The sequence below is a fragment of the Pelobates fuscus genome, chromosome 1 (genome assembly GCF_036172605.1).
Source record: "Pelobates fuscus isolate aPelFus1 chromosome 1, aPelFus1.pri, whole genome shotgun sequence".
Lineage (NCBI taxonomy): Eukaryota > Metazoa > Chordata > Amphibia > Anura > Pelobatidae > Pelobates > Pelobates fuscus.
Genome location: NC_086317.1, coordinates 296374720 through 296397757, shown reverse-complemented (window position 1 = coordinate 296397757; position 23038 = coordinate 296374720). Strand labels below are relative to the sequence as shown.

Below are 23038 nucleotides of genomic sequence, written 5' to 3'. Positions count from 1 at the left end.
CAGGTCCATCTAAAAATGAAAAGGCTGTAGAATGTAGCAGCCAGAACCTGTAAAATAAATTATTTTATTATTGATCTACTGACACGTGTGTCTCACTGTAGTGTGTGTACCATCATTTTATTCAACTGAAAATATTTATAGAACATGTTACTCTAGTGCTATATCCCTTTTAGTCAACACTTCTAACAAATATCCTATTTTTCTGTTTTGTTATACCTCCATAACTGCTTTCTAAATGTAGTGTTATTCATTCCAACTAACATTATGGAAAATACCAAGGGAATGGCAAATTTTAGCCCAACATAGCTCAACTGGAAAAATGATCCATGCAAGGATATGTAAGGTTATGCAAGGATATGTAAGGTTATGCAAGGATATGTAAGTATACTATTTCTATTCCCTTGGCAATTCTCCACAAGTTGCAGCTTAGTGAATAGCCCAAATAGTATTTTTGCTGGCATGCACTAAAGCATTCATGTTTCTAATTACACAGTCTTGTGCATGCAAACTGTGAAAATAGAAGAGTGCCTTTAAGAATAAGAACTTGCCAGTTTGTATACGTGACAAAACTTCTGGTGACAGAGAGAGGATTGCATAAATATGGTATAAAATTAGAATTTAAGTGTGGGATGTTTTGATTTGGATACTGTAGTTCCAGTTTATTGGTTGGAAATAATATAATGGTTTGCTCAGGTTTGAATCCTTTTAATATGTTATGTTGTAACTGCTCTCCAATCCTTTTTATAAGATGGTGTATGTATATTTTAAATACATATGTAGGAAAGCCAGATCCTATTAATAAAATTATAGAATTCAATAAACCTTTTAGGCTATGAGCCCATACATTATGATGGGTGTATGGCTACATTTCACCGTATATATTTATTTAGTTTTGCCGTGATATTTATTACTATCTTTCTATCAGTGTGTGTGTGTGTGTGTGTGTGTGTCATACAAGATCCAGCACACTCACTCATCCACTAAACAGCAGTTCCAAGTCTTGCAGACTCTTGGTGTTATATATATACAGGATTTACTTCTAGCACTAACATTTCAGAGTCTTCATAAAATGTCCATGGATAATCAGAGAGAACATGTGTAATGTGCAACATAATGTAGCCAACATGGTTTATTGGAATGGATAGTAAGTACACTGGCACATAAACCAAGGATAGTCATTCTGCTCTTGCATACTGTGGGAATTATGTATAAAGAATGAAGCGTCTAAAACAAATCATAATTCATTTGGTCATATGTTTGCCGTTTTCCCTGTATAATTTGGATATAGCTGTAAAACTTACTGGCTTTATACATTGGAACAAAATGTAGCATAGTTGCAACTGTTTCACATGGATGGCAGGGTAGTATAAGAATAAAAGGTAGTTAAAACATGGGAAACATTTGAATCTATTTGGTATTTATATTGCAAACATCCTACTTTTTCATTAAACCATTTTTATATATGACTCTCAACAGTAACAAATGTTAGTAGTCACAGATACAGGGGCACAATAAATGTTATCCAACATGAACTATTCTGCTGTAAAATGTTATTCTGTGACATATTTTTTGCTTCTCATGCTGTGTTATGCCTTTGAGGGCCAGATCTCAGACTGCAATATTTCCTTGTAAACCGAGATCTCTTAAGAAAGAAATTCACAACATTTGTGGGTTGAAATTAAAACAGCAGAGTTGAACAAATCTCTAGTACAGCAATGTTTACCTATAATTTCCAACCTGTCACCTTAACACGACCCACTGTTTAGCGAATATCATTTCTCTCAAGGTTCTGTAATGCAATATGGAGGATGAATGCAATAGGAGAGAAAAGAGTATCAATCTAGCAGCTCTGTTGAATATTTGGACAGCCCATAGCTTCCTCTGACAAAAAGAACATGGGCATTGCATTATATTATTTATATTTTACAGGCTGTAAAATCCCAGATACTGTTTCTTACTGGTTTACAGTCCCCATCTAAGCAATGTTACACTATCATTTTGAACATACCCTTCCTAAGATTCTTAGAACATACTCAATGCAGTTGTGGTGAACTGTAAGGTTCTTGCAAGAAGATTTTGCTTTTAATACCTGTTATCACGGAATGTTAGTCAATATACAGTACAATCATCTTTATCATTTACTTATAGTAACTCAGTGCTCTTAGGTCTCAATATTTGGTTTTAAATCCCTGATTTAAAAAAAAGAAATAATTAGATTTGAAATTGTAACATTTAGATGTCCTGGGTCACGTCATCATAAAATAACCAGATAGACAGTTCACAAATGTGCCAAATCAGAATCCCTTTCTATTGAAATTGGTCAGTTTTTGAATAATTAGTGTAACCTATGATTAAGTACCTGCATAACACTGTACTATATGAAACATATGTATTTATATATGTACATAAGCAAGACATTATAAACATATTTATATATTACATTTGTTGGCATTTATTGCAGATTTTAAATATTCTGCATGCAAACACCTTATACAATAGCCTAACCACGAAAGATACATTGGGTATAATGCGCCAAGCTTCTTTAGTCGTGGTACCTACCACATCTAAGCAATGCCATAAAATAAGTATGCTCCTCTTTTTATTAAATATCCAGATAAAATATACATTTACAGATATAAAACCACTACAATATTGCAATTGTCCTGTTGGTAACACTAACATGTATAAAAAAAACACCCAGCCACATTCTTGAAAATACTGACCTACAATTACATTTATAAAAAACACGCATGTTTCAACTAATAAGTTGACCATCTCACATACTTCCAATACAATCGACTTTCTCAAATCTTTGGCACAGTTTGAATGTTTTATTTTAAACTGTATTTTTGGTAATTTTTTTACTTGAATATGTGAGTCATTTATACCAAAATTTTTCAAATGTAGTTATATTCCAATTATTGTATATATTTCAACATAAGATCTTTTCTTTTTTTTTTATCTTTTCTTTTTTGTGGGAGATACAAATTTAAAATTAAATGTATATTTTACCTTATATTTTACTGTAGTCCCAGTTTATTGATTGGAAACAATAAGGGATAAATATACATGTGTAATTTTATAAATGTTAAATACATATAATGTATACAATACCTTAACTAGGGCTGGCTCTACATCCAAGATAACCTTACGGGTAAATTCTACCATTATGCCCCTTCAAGAGAATTAAATATTAAAATAAACAGTGGGGGAAGACAATGGTAGAATTGGCAGCACACAGGTAACTTGGGCAAATATAGATGAAACTGGGTGTCATGTTCATCAAGCCATTCTAATACCATGCTCTAGTTGTCTGTCCAGCTTCACTTATGTCTCATTTTCCTTAATTACGAGTGTTGCATAGACCATACATGCATTTCAAGTTGATAAATGCAGCACTGAAATAACTAAATAGAGTAAAGGGACTGTCCAAGCTGTTTAGATGTAGCCAGCTCAGCTTGATCTAAAACCTGTTATGCTCAATAAATTCTTCTGTAATCACAACAATTAAAAGTACATAAAATATGTATCCTTTCTCCTAGACAAAGATTCACAAAGGAATACATTTTTTTCAGAATGCAATGTTAACCACATTTTGTTTAGCATTTTTTTTTGTCTTTGCAAAGCAACATAAAAAGGATTTTTCAAACTCCTTTCCAAAAATAAAAATGTTTCAAGGCACATAAACCAGCTTGTGCATATTTTACAACATTTTAACGATTATCATGGCAAAGTGCAGTGAAGATAAAAAGCTATTTTGATTGTTTCATTTATTTTCTGTATGTGCCATTAAAGTTTCATATACTAAACCACTGTAGAAGATACAATCATAGGGAATGTATGTGTACAGATTCCATGAAGCAGCCAATGAACTGTATATTTGGCTTTTTTCCTTATCATACATGACTGAATATTTAATGGCAAGGTCCCAGACTGAAGTTATATAGACAAAATAGTTAATTGGCAGTGATATATGCGCATGACTGCAAGAAAAAAGGTTCCACAACCATTGCAATTTTTAAAATCAAATTTAAAAATGTGTAAAAAAAAAATAAAAAAGTTCAAAATTTTCAGCAAGTTTGTATTTTTCTTCTGTACTTTTAGTCCATAAGCACACTTCAGAGCGTGTGCCCATCTTATTCTGTCTATATCTTATCTATCATACTAATGTTTCTGGAAGAGTGTCAGGATTATCTGCAGATAAGAGCTTCCAAATTTGACACCTTTCCCTTTGCCATTCCTGCCAGTCTTGTTCAGCTAAGTTGTTAGTACTGTTGCTTGGACTTTTCAATGAAGTCTGTCTATTTTGAACAGACTGTTCAGTGGATGCAGTCCTTACCACTGATGTTCCATCAGCTGTCTCTGGCCGTGGCAACTTCCATAGGGCCTGATCCGCTGAAAATACTGGTGGTGATCGATGAGTTTGAGTTGAACCTTGCTTTGTTGAGCCAGGGTAGGGTGGTGGAAGCCTTGCATCATTTTTACTAATATCTGAATGTCTTAAAGGTGCAAGTTTACTATGAACACAGGGCAACAAGGTCTCTTCCTTAGTAATATCTTCTACGCTGCCTGAGGTGAAGTGGGACTCACATTTCGTGAAGGGATCCAGGCTTCGTTTGCCCATCTCTGTTGGAGTGCTGCAAAAACGTGAGACTGGAATGTGAGACCGAAATTCAGGAACAGCAGTAGAAGTATGTGTCCTTCGTATATTTGACTTCCCGTTGTCTAATTCTGTTGGTGAGTTCTTGCAGGATGACCAATTCTGTCCCAACATGCCTTGGGAAAGAGAGTGTTGTCCTTGTTGTAAGTTGGTACTTTCATATATGTTGCCATAAGAACCTTTTGAAGACATGGAAACATATTTCATTAAGCAACAATTATTTGCTATATATATACAAACTTCACACGTGACTTAGTTTCATAGTTGCAACAGTATGTATTTAGATTTGACTGAACAATACAATTCTCACAGGAATATGCTCTGAAATGTAAGATTAATCTTTGTATTTATTAGGTGTAAATCAGTGTTTATTCGGAGAGTCCTCAAAAACCACCACTGATCCTGGTTTTATCAATAATTATAGTACAGTAGAACTAGGTAATCCAGAGTCTGGATCTTTGCTGTTCTTTAAGGACTGTTTTAAGAATCATCACCCTAAATATCACGATTTTCCATTGATATTCCTGAGGAAAAGTATACCAATAATGAAAAGAATATGGTTTAATCACTTGCTTTCATCTATCTTTAATTGTTAACCCATTTTATTGTTTGCATTGAAAAAGCAATAATATGTGAAGGGGTGTCTAGTTAGAAGGATACAGTATTTAAATGTTTTTAAAGCTGCAAATTATCTTGATAGAGCTTTTGCAGTACTGTGTTTTCAAGTGCACTGCCAATTAAGATTACAATTAACCTAATTGACTGATGTTTTATGCTCAGACAAACAATGGCATATGAATGTTTATAGAAAATTATATTTTTAATTGTCAGTAAAAAAAAAACTACAATAAAGTCATGTAGAGATATACGTTTGCCTTCTCTTTTATGTAATAAATGTGTGAGCAGTTTACTTGCTTCAGTGCTTTTTTTCATCCACTAGAGGCCAGTGCAAGTCACTGATGATATAGCCAGCCAGTCATACGTAAACTCAAGTCATCTGAAATCATTATTCAGTTACTACCATCCCTAAGCCCATTTTGTTCAAATGTTAAATGGGGAGGACCACCACACAAAAAAATAAATAATGGTTAGGAAGTCTGATCAAAATAATGTGGGTGGAACTCAGTATTTATTCAGTGAGTCCTCAAAAACCACCACTGATCCTTGTTTTATTAATAATTCTATTACAGTTGAACTAGGTAATCCAGAGTCTGGATATTTGTTGTTCTTTAAGGACTGTTTTAAGAATCATCACCCTAAACAACATGTTTTTCCGTTGATATCGCTGATTAACAGTTAGGCATGTTTACAAAAGTATACCAATAGTGAAAAAAAATGCTTCTTTAATTATTAACCTACTTTATTGTTTGCATTGAAAAAACAATACTATGTAAAAGGTCTAGTTAGAGGAATGCAGTATTTAAAAACATGTTTTTAAAGCTGAAAATTGTCTTGATAGAGATTTTGTCCTACTGTGTTTTCAAGTGCACTGCCAATTAAGATTACAATTAAGCAACTTGACTGATATTTTATGCTCAGACAAAAAATGGTATATGAATGTTTATAGAAAATTATTTTTTTAATTGTTAGTAAAATGAAACAAAACATATCAATCTTGCTGCACATAACTTGACTGAAATATTTTAACAATGGCATCCCATTCATTATTTAATTTTAACATTTCCTGAACAGATCATGAAATGTTCTTGCAAAGAAACAACGACCGGACTCTGGGCATGCTTAAGCATGTCTTTATCTCAGATCTGGCCCCATCCACCAAATCCCCGAACACAGCATCCAAGGTTGTGAGAAAAAAGTCTGTAATTTCCACAATTGAGCTGTTTGGATACCAATATTACTGTATGTTTACACTAAATGTCTTATATGCACACGGGAAGTCTAAACTACAATTTTCTTTTCATTTTTATTACCCAAACTATTTAACAGAATTACAAATGAGTAGCACAAGTTGTGGTCTGTTTAATACAGATGCACAAATAAATTCTGATAAAAAATAAATAAAAAATTGGCTTAAGTATTTAAGAAAAATGTATACCTGTATCTGCCGTTACTTGTTCTTTGGATGTGGACTTCAATGTTGAATGCCAGGTACCCCATATGTGGATAGTATCCTCTGGAACATCTGCTAAAAATAAATTTTTTTTCAATATAGTTAAGAATACTACTTGGTAAAAGTACATTTTATTTATGTTTGATTTCATAGAGCCTGGCTGGCTTTTTTGGTTTTCTCAAAGTTATACCAAATTTGCTATTTGCAAACTGGTGTAAGTTTTGCTGCAAAACAATCTAAAAGACTGAAAAAGAAAAAAAAGGGGGGGGGGGAGAAATGGAGCCAAAGTGTTGTGGCCCTCCTTATGGGGGGTAACCCCGGTGAGAGTTGGCAAAGGAAGAAGAAGAAAAAGATGGAGGGACAACATAAATCAATAGATGGTCCAAAAATTAAAACTAATAGTTTAATAAATACTATTTAAAAGTCCAAGTGGGACAGTGAACAAAACGCACAACACACTCTACATAGTCTGACTATGTAAGGACACTAGTGCAAAATGAAAAATATGCTCTCTTGAAGAAGTGAGTTTTTAATAATTTTTTGAATGAGTGGAGACTGGGTGAAAGTCTTACAGAGAAGGGAAGGGAGTTCCACAGAAGAGGTGCAGCCCTGGAGAAATCTTGGAGGCAAGCATTAGAGGTGGAACTGACAGAGCGGGGAGGCGTGAGAGGTGCGAGCGGACAGGAAAATGAGCCTCACTGCCACATTCATTATAGATTGCAACAGTGCAAACTGGGAACACGTAAGACCACTGAGAAGGGCATTGCAGTAGTCAAGGCGAGAGAGAACAACAGCATGGACCAGCACCTTAGCCGCATCTGGTGTTAAATAGGGGCGGATGCGTGCTATGTTTTTGAGATGGAAGCAACAGAATTTGGTGATTGATTGTACATGAGGGGTGAAGGAGAGGTTGGAGTCAAAAAGAACACCCAGGCAGTGAGCCTGCGAGGTAGAGGTGATGGTAGCGCCATTGACTTGGAGAAAGACAGACACGGGAGTAGTAACACTTGAGGGGGGAAAGACCAGAAGTTTTTTTTTTTTTGACAGGTTGAGTTTAAGAAAGTGAGCAGCCATCCAGTTGGAAATTTCAGAGAGGCAGTCAGAGACACAAGTCAATATGGGCGGAGAGAAATCAGGAGAGGACAGGTAGATTTGCGTGTCATCTGCATAGAAATGATAACAGAAGCCAAAGAAGCTGATGAGTTTACCAAGGGAGGCAGTATAGATAGAGAACAGTAGGGGACCAAGGTCAGGACCTTGGGGGATGCCGACAGAGAGTGGTTGTGGGGAAGAGGCAGAGTCAGAGAAAGAAACACTGAAAGAGCGCTGGGTAGGAGGAGCACCAGGAGAGAGCAGTATCCCGTAGACCAAAACTACGGAGAATGTGAAGAAGCTGTTGATGATCAACAGTGTCAAAGGCAGCAGAAAGATCAAGGAAAATTAAGAAAAGAGTAATGGCTGCGAGATTTAGCAGCAATTAAATTGTTGGATACTTTGGTCACAGCCGTTTCGACAGAATGACCAGCGCGGAATCCAGACTGAAGGAGGTCAAGCAGAGAGTTGGATTCCAGAAAGTCAGTCAGCCTGGTGTACACAACTCTCTTGAGGATCTTGGAGGCAAATGACAGTAGCGAGATAGGGCGGTAGTTGGATGGGGAGTTGGGGTCAAGGCTGGGCTATTTCAGAATTGGTGTTACAGTTGCATGTTTGAAGGGTGAGGGAAATGTGCCTGAGGAAAAGGAGAGATTGAAAATTATAGTGACAGGAAGAGCAAGAGAGGGAGACAAAGTGCAGATGAGATACGAGGGAAGAGGATCGAGAGAACAGGTGGTGGGGGGGGAGGACCGGAGCAGAGAAGAAACCTCTTCTGCTGTAGCTGGTGCGAATTAGTGTAGAATGGTGGAGGGAGTGGGGTTGGGTGATGTGTTGGCAGGGAAAGGAGAGAAATTAGAGATCTATTCTCTGATTGTAGAGATCTCAGTGAAGTGAGATGCAACGTTTGTTGTGGACAAGGTGGGGGGGTAGAAGGGCGAAGAAGAGCATCAAAAGTGTGAAATAGGTGTTTGGCATGATGGGACAGTGTATTTATGAGGGTGTTAAAGTAATTTACTTTTGCAGCGGAAAGAGCCAGGCTGTAGGAGCGCAGCATACATTTATAGTGGAGGAAGTCAGGTGCAAAGCGAGACTTTCTCCAGCAGTGTTCAGCAGTTCTAGAACATTTTTGGAGGTAACAGGTCTGCTTGGTGTGCCAGGGTTGTAATTGGGGGCGCTTGCTGCGTTTTATTATAGGAGGTGCCATGATGTAGAGTTGAGAGGAGAGAGTTGTAGTGTGAGGTTGCAGAATTAGGGCAACTTAGATTTGAGATGGGTAAAAGGAGAGTTTGGAGTTTGGTGGAGAAAAGCTGGAGATCAAGCCAGTTGAGGTTTCTCCGAGATTGGAGAGTTGAGGGTGGTGAAATTTGGGTACGGGGTATGCTGATGTCAAATGTTAGCAGATGGTGGTCAGACAAAGGAAATGGAACAGTGAAGAGATTAGAGGTGGTACAGATATTGGTGAAGATGAGGTAAAGAGTGTTTCCTGATGTATGAGTTGCTGAAGTAGACAACTGCATGAGGCCAAAGGAGGAGGTTACAGAGAGCAGACGGGAGGCATCAGGGCAGTTGAGGTTGTTGATTGGGATGTTAAAGTCCCCAAGTATGAGGGAGGGAGTACTAGAGGAGAGAAGGTGGGGTAGCCAGGGAGAATATTGTTCAATTAATAGTCTAGGATGACAGGGGGGGCAGGGGGGGGGGGGAGGACGTGGACTTCAAAGGAAGGAAAGGAAAGGGCAGGGGCAGGGAGGATAGGTTGAAAGGTAAATGTTGGTAAAGGAGGTTAAACTGCAGGGTATTGTGATGAGGTTTGTGCGGTTTCTGGTTGTCTTAGTGTGAGCAGACAAGGTGAAGGGCCCCGGGTTGGGTGAGACATCACCAGCTGCTAGAAGTAGGAGGAGAGAAAGTGATAGGAGGTGTGAATGGGTTTTATATGAGCGGGGTCTAGGATGAGATTGGGTTTGAGCAGGAGAGAGAGAATAGAGAAATGAGTGCAGGGCTTGAGATGATCTCTATTAGGAAACATGGGTTCTCCTGGGTCCTTTTGACTCTTTTCAATAATTGGGCCAAGAAGACTAGGACCCATTTATCTAAAAGGGGTTAAGCCCTAACATTATTAACCCTAATAGTGCCCAGGAGACTGGACATCACCTGGATTCATGCAGCGTTATTTAGTTTAAAAAGGAATAATCTCCTATTGTTATGTTTTGTATTGCTAAGTACCCCCACCTTTTCCACAGCATTAACCAGAATTCACTAACCAGATTGCATGTTTAATAACTCAGAGGGGTTAAACTCAACAATTACTTTAAAATAAAAAAACTGCAAATATAAATATACACATTTTCAGATTTTAAAAGTAGGCATTTGGAAACCGATGAATACAGGGATAAAATGTGTTAAACCATTTATGCCATCTATAGAATCCAAAATCAGAATACAATCACTTCTCATACACTCTATGGCACCCTAGGGTGCTACACGGTCTCTTTATATATAATCATGTTGCTACAGCAATGATGCAGTGCTGCTGAATTATTGTAGCATTTTGTTTTAAGCTTTCTCTTAATTGTAGCACATGCCGATAATACCAAAATGTGTGTGCTTGTTTTTTTTTCTTTTTTCTTTTTTATGAATCTTATTTTGAAGCCACCTGGATAGTCAAAAAACTTAAAATAATGTTAACAGCTTCTACCCTTATCTGCTGTTGCCCCACCCTGCCTTTATTTTTGTATTGCCCATGGAGTTACACTGATCAACCACAACATTAAAACTGCATGCCTAATATTATATAGTTCCCTACCCTTCTGCCAACAACTCTGATTTATCGAGGCATGGACTTGTCCTGTAGTATTTGGCACTAAGACATTTGCAGCAGACCCTTTAAGTCTTGCAAGTTGTGATCTAAGACCTACATGGATCGGATTTGTTGTTCCAGCACATAGAAACATAGAATGTGATGGCAGATAAGAATCATTCGGCCCATCTAGTCTGCCCAATTTTCAAATTTTCTACTTTCATTAGTCCCTGGCCTTATCTTTAGTCTAGGATAACCTTAGCCTTATGCCTATCCCACGCATGCTTAAACTCCCACACTGTGTTAACTTCTACCACCTTAGCTGAAAGGCTATTCCATGCATTCACTACCCTCTCAGTAAAGTAATACTTCCTGATATTATTTTTAAACCTTTGCCCCTCTAGTTTAAGACTATGTGCTCTTGTTGTCGTGGTTTTTCTTCTTTTAAATATAGTCTCCTCCTTTACTGTGTTGATTTCCTTTATGTACACAGATGTTCAATCTGATTGAGATCTGAGGAATTTGAAGGCCAAGGCAACACCTTGAACTCTTTGTCATATTCCTCAAATCATTCCTGAACAAACTTTGCAGAGCGGACCGGTCAGTGGCCAGCGGCTATGCAGCTCCATACAGAGCAAATTGAGATGCACTGTGTGTTCTGACACCTCTCTATCACAGCAAGCATTACATTTTTATGCTTTTTAAGCTACAGTAGTACACTCTTCTGTGTGACTGGGCCAGATGGGATAGTCTTTGCTCCCTCATGCATCAATGAGCCTTGGGCACCCATGACCCTGAAGATGTCCACAAGTTGTCCTCCCTTGCACCAATTTTGGTTGGTACTAATCACTGCGTATCGGGAACACCCCATAAGACTTGCTGTTTTGGATGTGCTCTGACCCAGTTGTCAAGTCATCTGTCACGGTTCTCGCCGCGACATCCAGACTGCAAGACGAGGTCGCCCCAGAAGTGCCCAACAAGGGATTTGAACCTGGGTACTTTGCGGTCCTGGGCCTGTTGTTTCTCCTCAGAGCCACCTTACAGTTCTAGTATTGCCCATAGTCCAATCTTGCCTTGTATCCAGCACTGGGGGCTGGCCGTTATCTGTGGCTGCTCCAATATTCTCGCACACCTGAAGCTGATGGCCGTAAGCCAGGTATATAACACTGCCTCTCCCAGAGGGCAGTGTCAGTTCATTGACTTTGGTTCCTGTTATTTCGAGTTCCTGTTGTCCTGTTGGTTTTCGGCTTCTGACCTGGGCTTTGTTCTTGTTTATCCTGAATTCTGGCATCCTCTGACCACTGGTTTACCCACGACTATTCTCCTGCTCTAATCCTTGTCTGTACTTTGACCTGGTTATCCTGAACAGCCCCCGTGCACAGACTCACAGGCCAGGTGAGTTCTTCCCTGACCGCCTTGGCCTGTGTTTAATTGCAAGGGTGAGCATATCTCTGCACACTGGACTCCCACCAAGGTAAGCCGTGACATCAGCACTTTTTGGCCCTTGTCAACGCCACTCAGATTTTTTGCTTGCCCATTTTTCCTGCTTCCAACACATGAAATTCAAGAACTGACTTCACTTCCTGCCTAATATATCCCACTCCTTGACAAGTGCCGTTGTAACAATATAATCAATTCTATTCACTTCACCTGTCAGTGGCATTAATGTTGTGGATGGTCAGTGTATAGTGAGTGTATGGTTAATCCTATATAGTCTGTTGTTTGTCCCTAAAAATCAATACAGTATACTGACAGTGCATAATTAGTTCCCTTTGCTATCACTAGAGGAAAACAATGCACAAGTCAGCATAAATTTACATGCGTCGTGATTCATGAGCACGTATTATTGAATGTGAGGACACAGCCAGTTACTTATTTCAGCCAATATCAGAAAAGGGGTAATGCTAATGTAAACCTTTTTTTATTTTTTTATTAATTCCATATTATATTTTAATGCATTAGCTATACAGTGCTTTGAAGAAGTTTCTAAAAAAAATCTACTCTGAATATTCATTTTAAAAGAATATTTATTAATTCACATATTTATCAATTCAGTAATTGAAATACCTTTTGTACACCATTGTGCTGAAGCATGTTCTCTTGTTTTTGAAAGTAATTGACCAACTATTGTATGATGTTCAGGAGCTCTAAACTGTCTCTCTGCATTTGCCAAGTCTTCTTGCCTTGAAATAGCAGATCGCTCAGATAAAACTGGTGAGTTATTATCATATGGAGAAACATCGCCACTGGAAGCTTTGTTTGAGTCTGTAGATGAGTGTCTTCCTTCAATGGAGAAAGAACGTTCCGATCTTAACAACTCCGGACTCCTAGCAGCACACAGAAGAAATAGTCTGTCACTTTACATGAATTTTATTGGAACTGATTAATTGCACAATGCAATAGCAATTATTGATTGATTTGCTGAATATTTGTATTAGCCATTACCTTTTCACATTTTTTTAGTTATGGCATTATTACCAAAACTGAGGTTTAGAAACATAGTAAACAGTGGTCAGGGGGCCAGGAGGGCCGTGCTTATTTAAATAGTGAGGATAGGTAGATAGGTTTAGGGTTCTGAAATGATTTGTAAGTAAGCACCAGGTTTTTAAATAAAACTAACGTTTATAAGATGTCAATGTAACGATTGATAAGGGAGAGATGTGTGAGAAGCGAGAAGAGAGGAAAATAAGCCTGGCTGCAGCATTCATTACTGAAAAGAAAAGCTGGAAATGAGTCAGACCAGTGAGAAGCTGGATGCAATAGTCAAGATGGAAGATAACAGTGGCATGGACAAGCACCATAGCTACATCTCGTGTTAGGTAGAGGAAGATGCAAGCTTTGTTCATAATATGAAAGTGACAGTTTATTTATTCACGGGATCTGACATTCTCGTCCAATTAAAGAGAAAGCCAAAGCAGAAGCCTGTGGGATAGTTGATAGTAGTACCAGTGACCTGTATAGAAAGCAATATGGAGTAGTAGTGCTTCAAGGAGGGAAGATGGAACAAGGTTTGTTTTGGAAAAATAAATCAACCAATCAGTTTGCAATAGCAAAAAGCAGTTGGATATACAATTTAAGAGGGAAGGAATAGGATCAGGAGAAGACAGGTATATCTGTATGTCGCTAACATACAAGTGATACACGAAACCAAAGAAGCCAATAGGGTTATTCACTAAAGTGAGATTTCAAAGTGAATTTTAAAGTTATAGCCATAATAGCTGGACTGGAAAATGTTTGCAAGTCAGCTATGCTACCATTTCAACTTTACTATGGCTTTACATTTGAAATGCACTTTATGTATTGAGAACCCTCATGGTTCTAAAAACAGAACCATGGGGGACACTGACAGAGAGACGCTGTGGAGGGCAGAATGCACCAGAAAAAGTAACACACTGAAAAAGTACTTGAAGAGGTAGGAAGGGAATCATGTAGACCAAGCTATGAATGGCAAAAAAAAGTTCTCGATAGTCAAAAAAAGCATCTTAAAGGTCAATAAAATTAGAAGAGACTGGTGACCTTTGGATTTTTCAGCAATTAAATCACTGGCACCTTGTAATAGGCAAACTGTAATAGGGAGACATGGCAATAGTTTGATGGGAGTTTATATTGGCTTTTTTTTCAGGATTAGAGTTATGGTTACATGCTTGAAGAGAGCAAGAAAATACACCAGAGGAAAGGGAGAGATTACATTTTCAGTAAGAGACAGGACAAGAGAAGGGATTTAATTGGTTTGGATCAACATCAGATCTGTTAGAAAAACCTTTCAAAATATTTTTTTTCTACAGAAATTACCATTTAAATCTATGGATTTTTTTTGTGAATAAATGATTTAAAAAGTATATTTTAACAAGTTGTGCTCATTTCTGATGCTGATCCAGACAAATTAATTTGTTATCTAAATAAACCAGAGGATAACTGCAGCTGAATAAAGACATAACCTTGAAAAATGGTCATATTTAGAAGTGTAAAACATAATTTTCAAGAAGGAGATAATCTGCATTTAATTGTCAATGCTGAAAACTGATATACTTTACTTAATGACAATTCCTAATATTATCATGATCCTTCAAGATGTAATGGAGTAAGCTATAATCGTGACATCTCTACCTGCGTTTAATGCAGAAATTGCCTTCCTTTAAATATTTTATGACAAACAAATCCCTATTTCTTGGTTTGACATTGGTAACAATACACATTGTATTTACTCAGCTTCTTCCAGCGCCGCGCATGGCTCTTCATGTCTGGCCCTGCCCCTGATCCACCTACTTGGCTGAGATCATAGGAAAAGCATTGGATTGGCTAAGATTGTCAATTCTTCTGATCTCAGCCAAGGAGGCGGGTCACAGAGCCAAACACTGTCGTGGCCAATCAGCATATCCTCATAGAGATGCATTGAGTCCATGCATCTTTATGGGGAAAGATCAGCATCTCAATGCCGTGCAGCACTTACCCAGGAAGCACGTTTAGTGGCCGTCTGAGGACTGGCCACTAGAGGTTTTCCTAGACTGTAAACGCTGCCTTTTATCTGAAAAGGCTGTGTTTACATAAACAAGACTGCAAGGACTGACTATACTCACCAGAACAACTACATTAAGCTGTAGTTGTTCTGGTGATTTTAGTGTTCCTTTAAACAAAAAAAATAATTTTAGCCCTGTGGAAGATTTTCAGACGAATCGATAAATATGTCAAAAGAATCAATTTGTTTAACCCCTTAAGGACACATGACATGTGTGACATGTAATGATTCCCTTTTATTCCAGAAGTTTGGTCCTTAAGGGGTTAAGGGTGAATGCAACAAATGTATACACATGTATACAATTTACCCTGAGCAAGTTGATTCTAAGAAATTTCACTAGGGGGTGTGTGAGTACTATTTATTTAAAACTAGACAGTGTAACAAAAATCTTAACTTGACTAGTTCAAAGTTACTATTTTAGAATGTTTATACACATATCGTATTTGCATTATAGAACAGGTTACTATTATATAAAATGTTTATACATATATAATACATGCATTACTGAATAGCAATATGTAGACTCCTAATAGCAAATTTTGTGTTTTGTATAACCATATTAGCACTCATATGCCCATACATGGGGGTAGATATCAGTACTGTAGTTGCTTAGGGCTTTTATGAACACTTATATGCAGTAAGTTGATGAAGTAGATGCACACTGGCTTGAGAATTACTTCCTCAGCGTAGAAATAAAAGTGCAATAAAAGGCTGCATGACTATATTAGAAAACTATGGGTAAAAAAAAAAAAAATCTATCCATCTACTATTGCATAGTATAATATCAAAGGGAATGCATGGCAAAAGCTGACAAGTGCTACCATTTTAAATACATGCTGTATCGAACATTTCAAAGTTATTCAATAATGTATACATTGCTAAGAATTCAAAGAAAATGTCAAACTCAATTTTTGAGAATATTTTAATTGTCTATTTTGGTCTAACATTTGAAATGCAATAAAAAAAAATTGGCAATGTATACTGTAATGAATAACTCAGCAAAAATATGTTACTTATATAGGTTTTCCATACAAGAAAGATGTAAAGATTAAATAGTTAAAATCATAGTTAAAAGTAATCTTGATGACAAAAAACAATCCAATAGTTGTCCCCTACAAGCACATAATTGTTCACCGCATGATCCGATGCAGATGTTTTCTTTACCACTTGTAGTGAGATTTTAAAAAGCCCAGATATGCCCAGAGACAGAAATATTTATTTCTGCAAAAATGAACAAGTTTGAGCAAAAGTAAATTAAAACAATTTCTTACTCAAACACAAACCGAGGCGTGCTGCACAACCACAGATTTAGCACGCAATGGAAATAAAGGCTATAGAAAAAAGCCAATCATGCTCGGCGATCAGAGTTAATTGCTTGCAGAATATGTAGAGGAATGCAGTAAAGTGGTAAAGAGGAGATACAAAACACAGCGCAAATGAGGGCTGCATGCCAGTAATATCACACAGTGGGAGAGGAAGACATTTCTTGTAACAATACAGTGGAGTAAATCAGTTATGGAAATGAAGGCAGAGATATAGGCTGACAGCTGGGAAAGCTGTTGGAAAATTGGAACATCAGGTATCAGGGTAAAACCAAAGACTAATGGGGCTCTTCACTAAAGTCCGAATGGCCCTGTACGGAATAAGGCAAAACCCTCTGTATTCTGCAAATCCAGGCAATGGGTGGCGCCCTTTAATATTAATAATAATGGGGGAAACCTTGTATATAACCCCGGCCCCCACCCAAGGGCAATGGGTGGGGCTATAATAATAATCAAGGGGAGACCTAGTTAATTATAAGAAAGGGGGGTGGAATGCCAATATAATGCCCTTCTGCATTATTTAACACCTTAAGGACACATGACAGAAATATTCCGTCATGATTCCCTTTTATTCCAGAAGTTGTGTCCTTAAAGGGACTCTATAGTCACCTGAACAACTTTAGCTTAATGAAGCAGTTTTGATGTATAGAACATGCCCCTGCAGCCTCACTGCTCAATCCTCTGCCATTTAGGAGTTGAATCCCTTTGTTTATGAACCCTAGTCACACCTCCCTGCATGTGACTTGCACAGCCTTCCATAAACACTTCCTGTAAAGAGAGCCCTGTTTAGGCTTTCTTTATTGCAAGTTCTGTTTAACCCCTTAAGGACACATGACATGTGTGACATGTCATTATTCCCTTTTATTCCAGAAGTTTGGTCCTTAAGGGGTTAATTAAGATTTTCTTATCTCCTGCTATGTTAATAGCTTGCTAGACCCTGCAAGAGTCTCCTGTATGTGATTAAAGTTCAATTCAGAGATTGAGATACAATTATTTAAGGTAAATTACATCTGTTTGAAAGTGAAATCTGTTTTTTTTTTTCATGCAGGCTGTGTCAATCATAGCCAGGGGAGGTGTGGCTAGGGCTGCATAAACAGAAACAAAGTGATTTAACTCCTAAATGACAGTGAATTGAGCAGTGAAATTGCAGGAGAATGACCGATACACTAAAACTGCTTTATTTAGTTAAAGTAATTTAGGTGACTATAGTGTTCCTTTAAGGGATTAAGAAGCCACAACTGCGTTGCTGCCCAGTCATTATTTTTTAAACATTTACAAGAGACGCCCCCTCCTGATGCATGGCAGGTTCTGGCATATGGATGTATCTCCATTATAGCAATATATATATAGGATTTTTATGTATTGATTTATTTTTTAAACTTTTTAATGTGGCAGCTGGCTTGCAAGCCCTGACCAGTCACCACATAAATAACCATTGCGCCAATGTATGTATGTATATAGTGTATTAAATACTGTAAATCTAATTAAATATACTCTAGTTAATTATCTTTCAAATTTAAAATGTTTTAAACATTTTAAAATGTAAAATATTTTTTTTTAAAAAAATCTATATTTTAATTATTTATTTTTTACTTGACTCTGAAGGTTAAACTGTTCATTTGTTGTGTGAACTTTAAGCAGGAGATGCTGACAAATAATTGAAAGATTCTAAGCTTTGGAGAGCCACTAAAACTTAAAGGAACACTCCAAGCACCATAACCACTACAGTGAGCTACCAGGAGTTCCCTGATACCCACTCCAAGGTAAATAGTCAAACCATTTAAGAATAGTTTGACAAGTTTCTTGGGGTCCACTGGGTCCACCATCACATTCTCTGCCTCACGAAGAACTGAATGGTCCAAGAAGGAAGGTGCCTCGGCCAATAAACTGGCCCTGTATGGCAGGGCTTAGCAGAAGCCCTAGGTAAGTTATTAAACAATTCTCAAACACTTTGACTACTGACCGTTGGAAGGCACAGGGCACTCTTAGCACCAGGTAGTGGTTATGGTGCTTGAGCATTTCTTAAACATCACCAGTAAGCACTTTGATGTAGGTGACTTGCCTAGCTGACCATGAATGCAACTTCTGAAACTACACATCTGGACTTTTTTTTTTTTTTTTTTTTTTTTACTATTTGAAAGGTCCCGATGGTATAAACTGATCCAATAACTCGAGTGCCGAAGGTTGCCTATCCTAGCTAAAGTGTGGAGAGTTACTAATTCAAAGTGAATATCACATTTTAGGTCACAATATGGAAACTGGAAAGACCTTGTAAGTATTTTCACTTTCACAATTTTGGCCTAAAATAGTAAATTTACTTTGAATTCCCAACAATTTACATTTTAGTAAATAACCCCGAGTGTGTTCAGGAGAGATGTCAGAAGAAGAGTAGAATAAGCAAAGTAAATGTATTTATGACACGTTAAGAAAACAACATAAAGAATATTACTGAATGGTTTTTTGTTTTTGTTTTTTTTACAGAACACGTATTAAAATGTAATTTCTTGAAGGAAAAAAAGGAAACAAAGCTTGGATCACAATAAACTGACTATTTTTATACAACACGATGTGATAAATGCTGCACAACATTATTGATGGCTATGATTCATTGTGAGCTTCCAAGCAGGTTATTCAGTTTTGTAGTGCTCGTGACATTAACTGCATGTGGGTGTTGTGACTCATTTTGTGAAATTGCATTTAACCAACCTGTTGATATATTTTATATTATATTAAAATGTATGAATATTGTACATGGTGAAAGGCTTATTGTATGCCGTAGGCACATGAATAGCAAACGCAGGCATTGTATTTTTTTTTTTGCGTAAATAATTTAGAGTTGATGGTGTTATAAATTATACCAATTAGTCGTGTGACAGTAAATTGATGCCTCAATGTTTGTAGAGGGTTGAGATAAGATACAGGTATAATTGCCCATAAAAAAGTAAAACACATGAAATTGGTACACTGTGGTTTCTGATGGAATTTACTGAAGAACAACAAAAATCTGCCACTTAGGTCATTTGCTGTGCACATAAAATGCACAATCGGTGATTTGTCCAAATTCCGCAATTCCGAAACACTACATGGGACGAATCACTAATAAACCAAAATAGAAATGTTGATTTTATTCCCAGATAAAAAAAAAAGAGGGAAAGAAGGAGGTGCAGTAAAAAAATAAATCTATTTTTATATGTAATATATTTAACAAAAAAATATTTTTAAAATGCACCTTTTAGCAAAATATATAGATAATATTAAGTTTCAATTAGTTTGACACATTGACGTTAAACAATTTTTTTATAGCTGAACTGATTCGGATAAACTAAATTATTTTGATGTGCACACACCTACTTGCTATTAGATGCCGTTTTCACAGATTTTCTGTATCTCAAGGTATTTTACAAAAATGTGATACTGCAAATGTGACACTGAAGAAGAACATGTGTCAGAAGATATGCATCCATGTTAATATGTCATCATATAAAAATAATACTCCCATTTTTACGTTGTTAGTGCAAACTCTAGCCAAGCCAATACCTATAGTATACTATTATATGGAGTCAGTGAAAAGCTAGATTTAGTTTATAGCCATAAATAGTAAAGGCACCATTTGTTAGCTGTCACTGTGAATTCTTCGCTTTGCTAGGTTTATTCCAGTATATATTATATGGAGTCAGTGAAAATCTAGATTTAGTTCATAGCCATAAATAGTAAGGGCACCATTTTTTAGCCGTCACTGTGAATTCTTTGCTGTGCTAGGTTTATTCCAGCTATACTGCTGTGGTACCCTCATACAAATTTGATGTTCTCATTTGTACCTAAGCAAGAACACCACAAAACTGAACACAACATAATAACTCTTACCACCACTCCCATGAAACACATCATTTGGCTACATGTCATCTTTAATCACAATCCAGCATCGACATATGGAAGCAGCACACAGACGTTATGATCCCTGGAAATTCAAGCAAGCTGTAAAGCTAGGTACACCTGCATGGTTTCCCTTATTATCCAAGGGGATCTTATCTAAGGATGTATGAGAGGGATATCTGAAAGTATGAAGTGTTCTTTAAAGTGTAAAGAATGAACTATATAATTGATTTAACCCACTTTGTCTGTAGCTACTCCCCCCAAGCCGCAAAAACTAAATATAAATTGGAGGCAAATGTTAGTACTCAGGGAAGCTACCGTGCAGAGATTTGTTTATGTATGTGATTAAATAACCTGGACAGTGACATCATGGGTCTTCCTGGAGCACTTAGAGATCTGACAATAATCAGACCTGAGTAAGCAATGTGGTGAATAACAGGACAGGCTTTCATTAAGTAACAATAGGAAGGAAGCCAAAACAGCACCTAGAAGAGTGAACTTCATGCCTTAATATTACGTGGTTCAGGAAAATAGTGACACATGAATGAGCCTCTTAGACAGATGGATGACAGGAAGGAAGGAAAAACTCAAATCCTCTGTAATAACGATGAACTCAGATATAAATTACAGCTTATTTTCCTCTAGCATCTCTTTCCAATAATAGTCTAGGCAGAATACTTTTATTTATAATCACACAGGCTACTTAAGTCTCTGTTTGCTTTTGTAACAATAGGACCCGATACTTATAATTGAATAATGATAGATATAAAAACCTGGAGCACGTTACAAATCGTAGCTTTGGTGTATGCCTATATCAAGCCTTGGAGTCATAAGAATCCAACAGAGTCACATCAGCCCCATTGATAACTTAATTGTGCACAATGTTGGAATATGACATATTATCCTGGCTCTCTTCTTTTTCTATTGACAAGGGGAGAAGACTATTGAGTTTGTGTAATCTAATGCATTGACATCCTCTCCTATTACTAGACCACTCTGGAGGAACATCATTCCACCCCTGCCAGGAAAAGGAAAACCTGATGAAATCCATGCTTAGTGTGTCTATGTAAACACAAATCCACAGATCCAGATAGAGTCCTATAATAATGATAGTTTGCATTTTTACATGCAACTTGAATATAATTTTAATACAAAGCAGTATTAACCAAATCTAGTTTTATTTGTATTTCCTTCAGCTTTAAAGTCCTCCCAAAATTTTATACAGTAGGCAAGCTAAAAAACTCACAAATCTTTTACATCTGGCACATTTTCTTCTACTATTAGTTTGTTAAAAATTCTGCACGTCAGTCAAATCACAAGAATATATTTTTAGCAAATATATTTTGCAGGTCATTGTCAGTTGACTGATAAGATGGTCACATGTTCAGTTTACAAATTACCTTTGAAAAAAAAATTAAAAAAATAGAGTGCACAGTTATTTGTGAATTGTAAGCTGGTAGTGTAACTCAAATACCACTAAGCGAATGATGTGGAACTAGATTTAGACATATGGTTAACTTTCTTTTGAATTGACATTACCTTAACTTGGATCATCCTTATGAAAATATAACCTAACTAGTGGACTATAGATTCTCACAGGCAAATTCTTCCTGGATTGTCCCAAGTTTGTCACTAAAATCCCCATCGGTTTTATTTCTCTGCTTAAAGGGACGCCATAGTCACCAGAACTATCCGAGCATCGGCCCTGCTGCATTCCAATGGTCAAAGATCTCCCTCACCAGCCCACATGCAGTATATTGCGGCCGGCGGTTCCTTTCGCGAGTTTCGCGAGCATTGCCATGGCAACGCTCTGGGTCTCGCGAGAGTGAACTCTAGCCCCACAGGCTAGAGCTCACTCACCACTAGGACCACCGGGGATGAAAGCAGCAGCAGGAGCTCCCCTCCCAGGCTAAAGGTAAGACGGGAGCGGGGATATAATCACTCACAGCACTCTCACTCACACACACACTGCACCCCTGACACTCACAGCACCCTCACTCACACACACACTGCACCCCTAACACTCATAGCACCCTCACTCACACACACACACAAACTGCACCCCTAACACTCGGAGGACACTCACTCACACACACACACACTGCACCCCTAACACCCACAGCACCCTCACTCACACACACACACTGCACCCTGACACTCACAGCACCCTCACACACATTGAACCAACATGCTCACTTTGTGATGGGGCGTGCTTGTCATTGGTGATGACAAAACACACCCTATCTGGCCTGCCCCCTTTCAAGTAGGCTGCTGTAATATAAAAATGCCCGGGCCAAATTTTCTACCCACTCCGGCCCTGATGTCAGCAGACAGAAACAGTTCACAGGCAGAGGCAGCATCTTCAGACTTGATTACAAGTAAGATTGTACTATATTTAGGGAGGCAAGAGGGAGCCAGGGGGGCTAGATGGTGATTTTAACACTATAGAGTCAGGAATTTGTTTGTGTTCCTGACCCTATAGTGCTCCTTTAAATATATTGTGCATGGATGATTGTGGGACGGTGTTGCACATCATGTACTTTCCCCTATTAGAGATTGCAGTTTAAAGGAAACTCTGCAACAGGTGTCACTGTGTCCTGCAAATATCAAACATACCTGCTGGGTTCACTCACTGAATGCTGTAGAACAATCACAGGTTGCTACAGAGTTGCTAATGATGTGTTGTGCTGAATACATTCTAAAGTGA

General features: G+C 37.6%; 1 protein-coding gene across 3 annotated transcripts in view; it reads right to left on the bottom strand.

The window, feature by feature from the left end:
• Positions 1 to 384: 384 nt before the first annotated feature.
• ARHGAP6 (Rho GTPase activating protein 6) overlaps positions 385 to 23038 on the bottom strand; it is a 640778-nt gene continuing 618124 nt past the window's right edge. For 2 of the 3 annotated variants that reach the window (XM_063457838.1, XM_063457856.1), the window contains exons 11-13: positions 12688 to 12947; positions 6717 to 6806; positions 385 to 4839 (exon numbers count right to left, since the gene is read on the bottom strand). In XM_063457838.1, coding sequence (XP_063313908.1) covers positions 4160 to 4839; positions 6717 to 6806; positions 12688 to 12947 — 1030 coding nt within the window. In that variant the 3' untranslated portion in view covers positions 385 to 4159. The remainder of the gene's footprint in view (positions 4840 to 6716; positions 6807 to 12687; positions 12948 to 23038) is intronic. The other variant, XM_063457847.1, reaches the window with a different exon arrangement.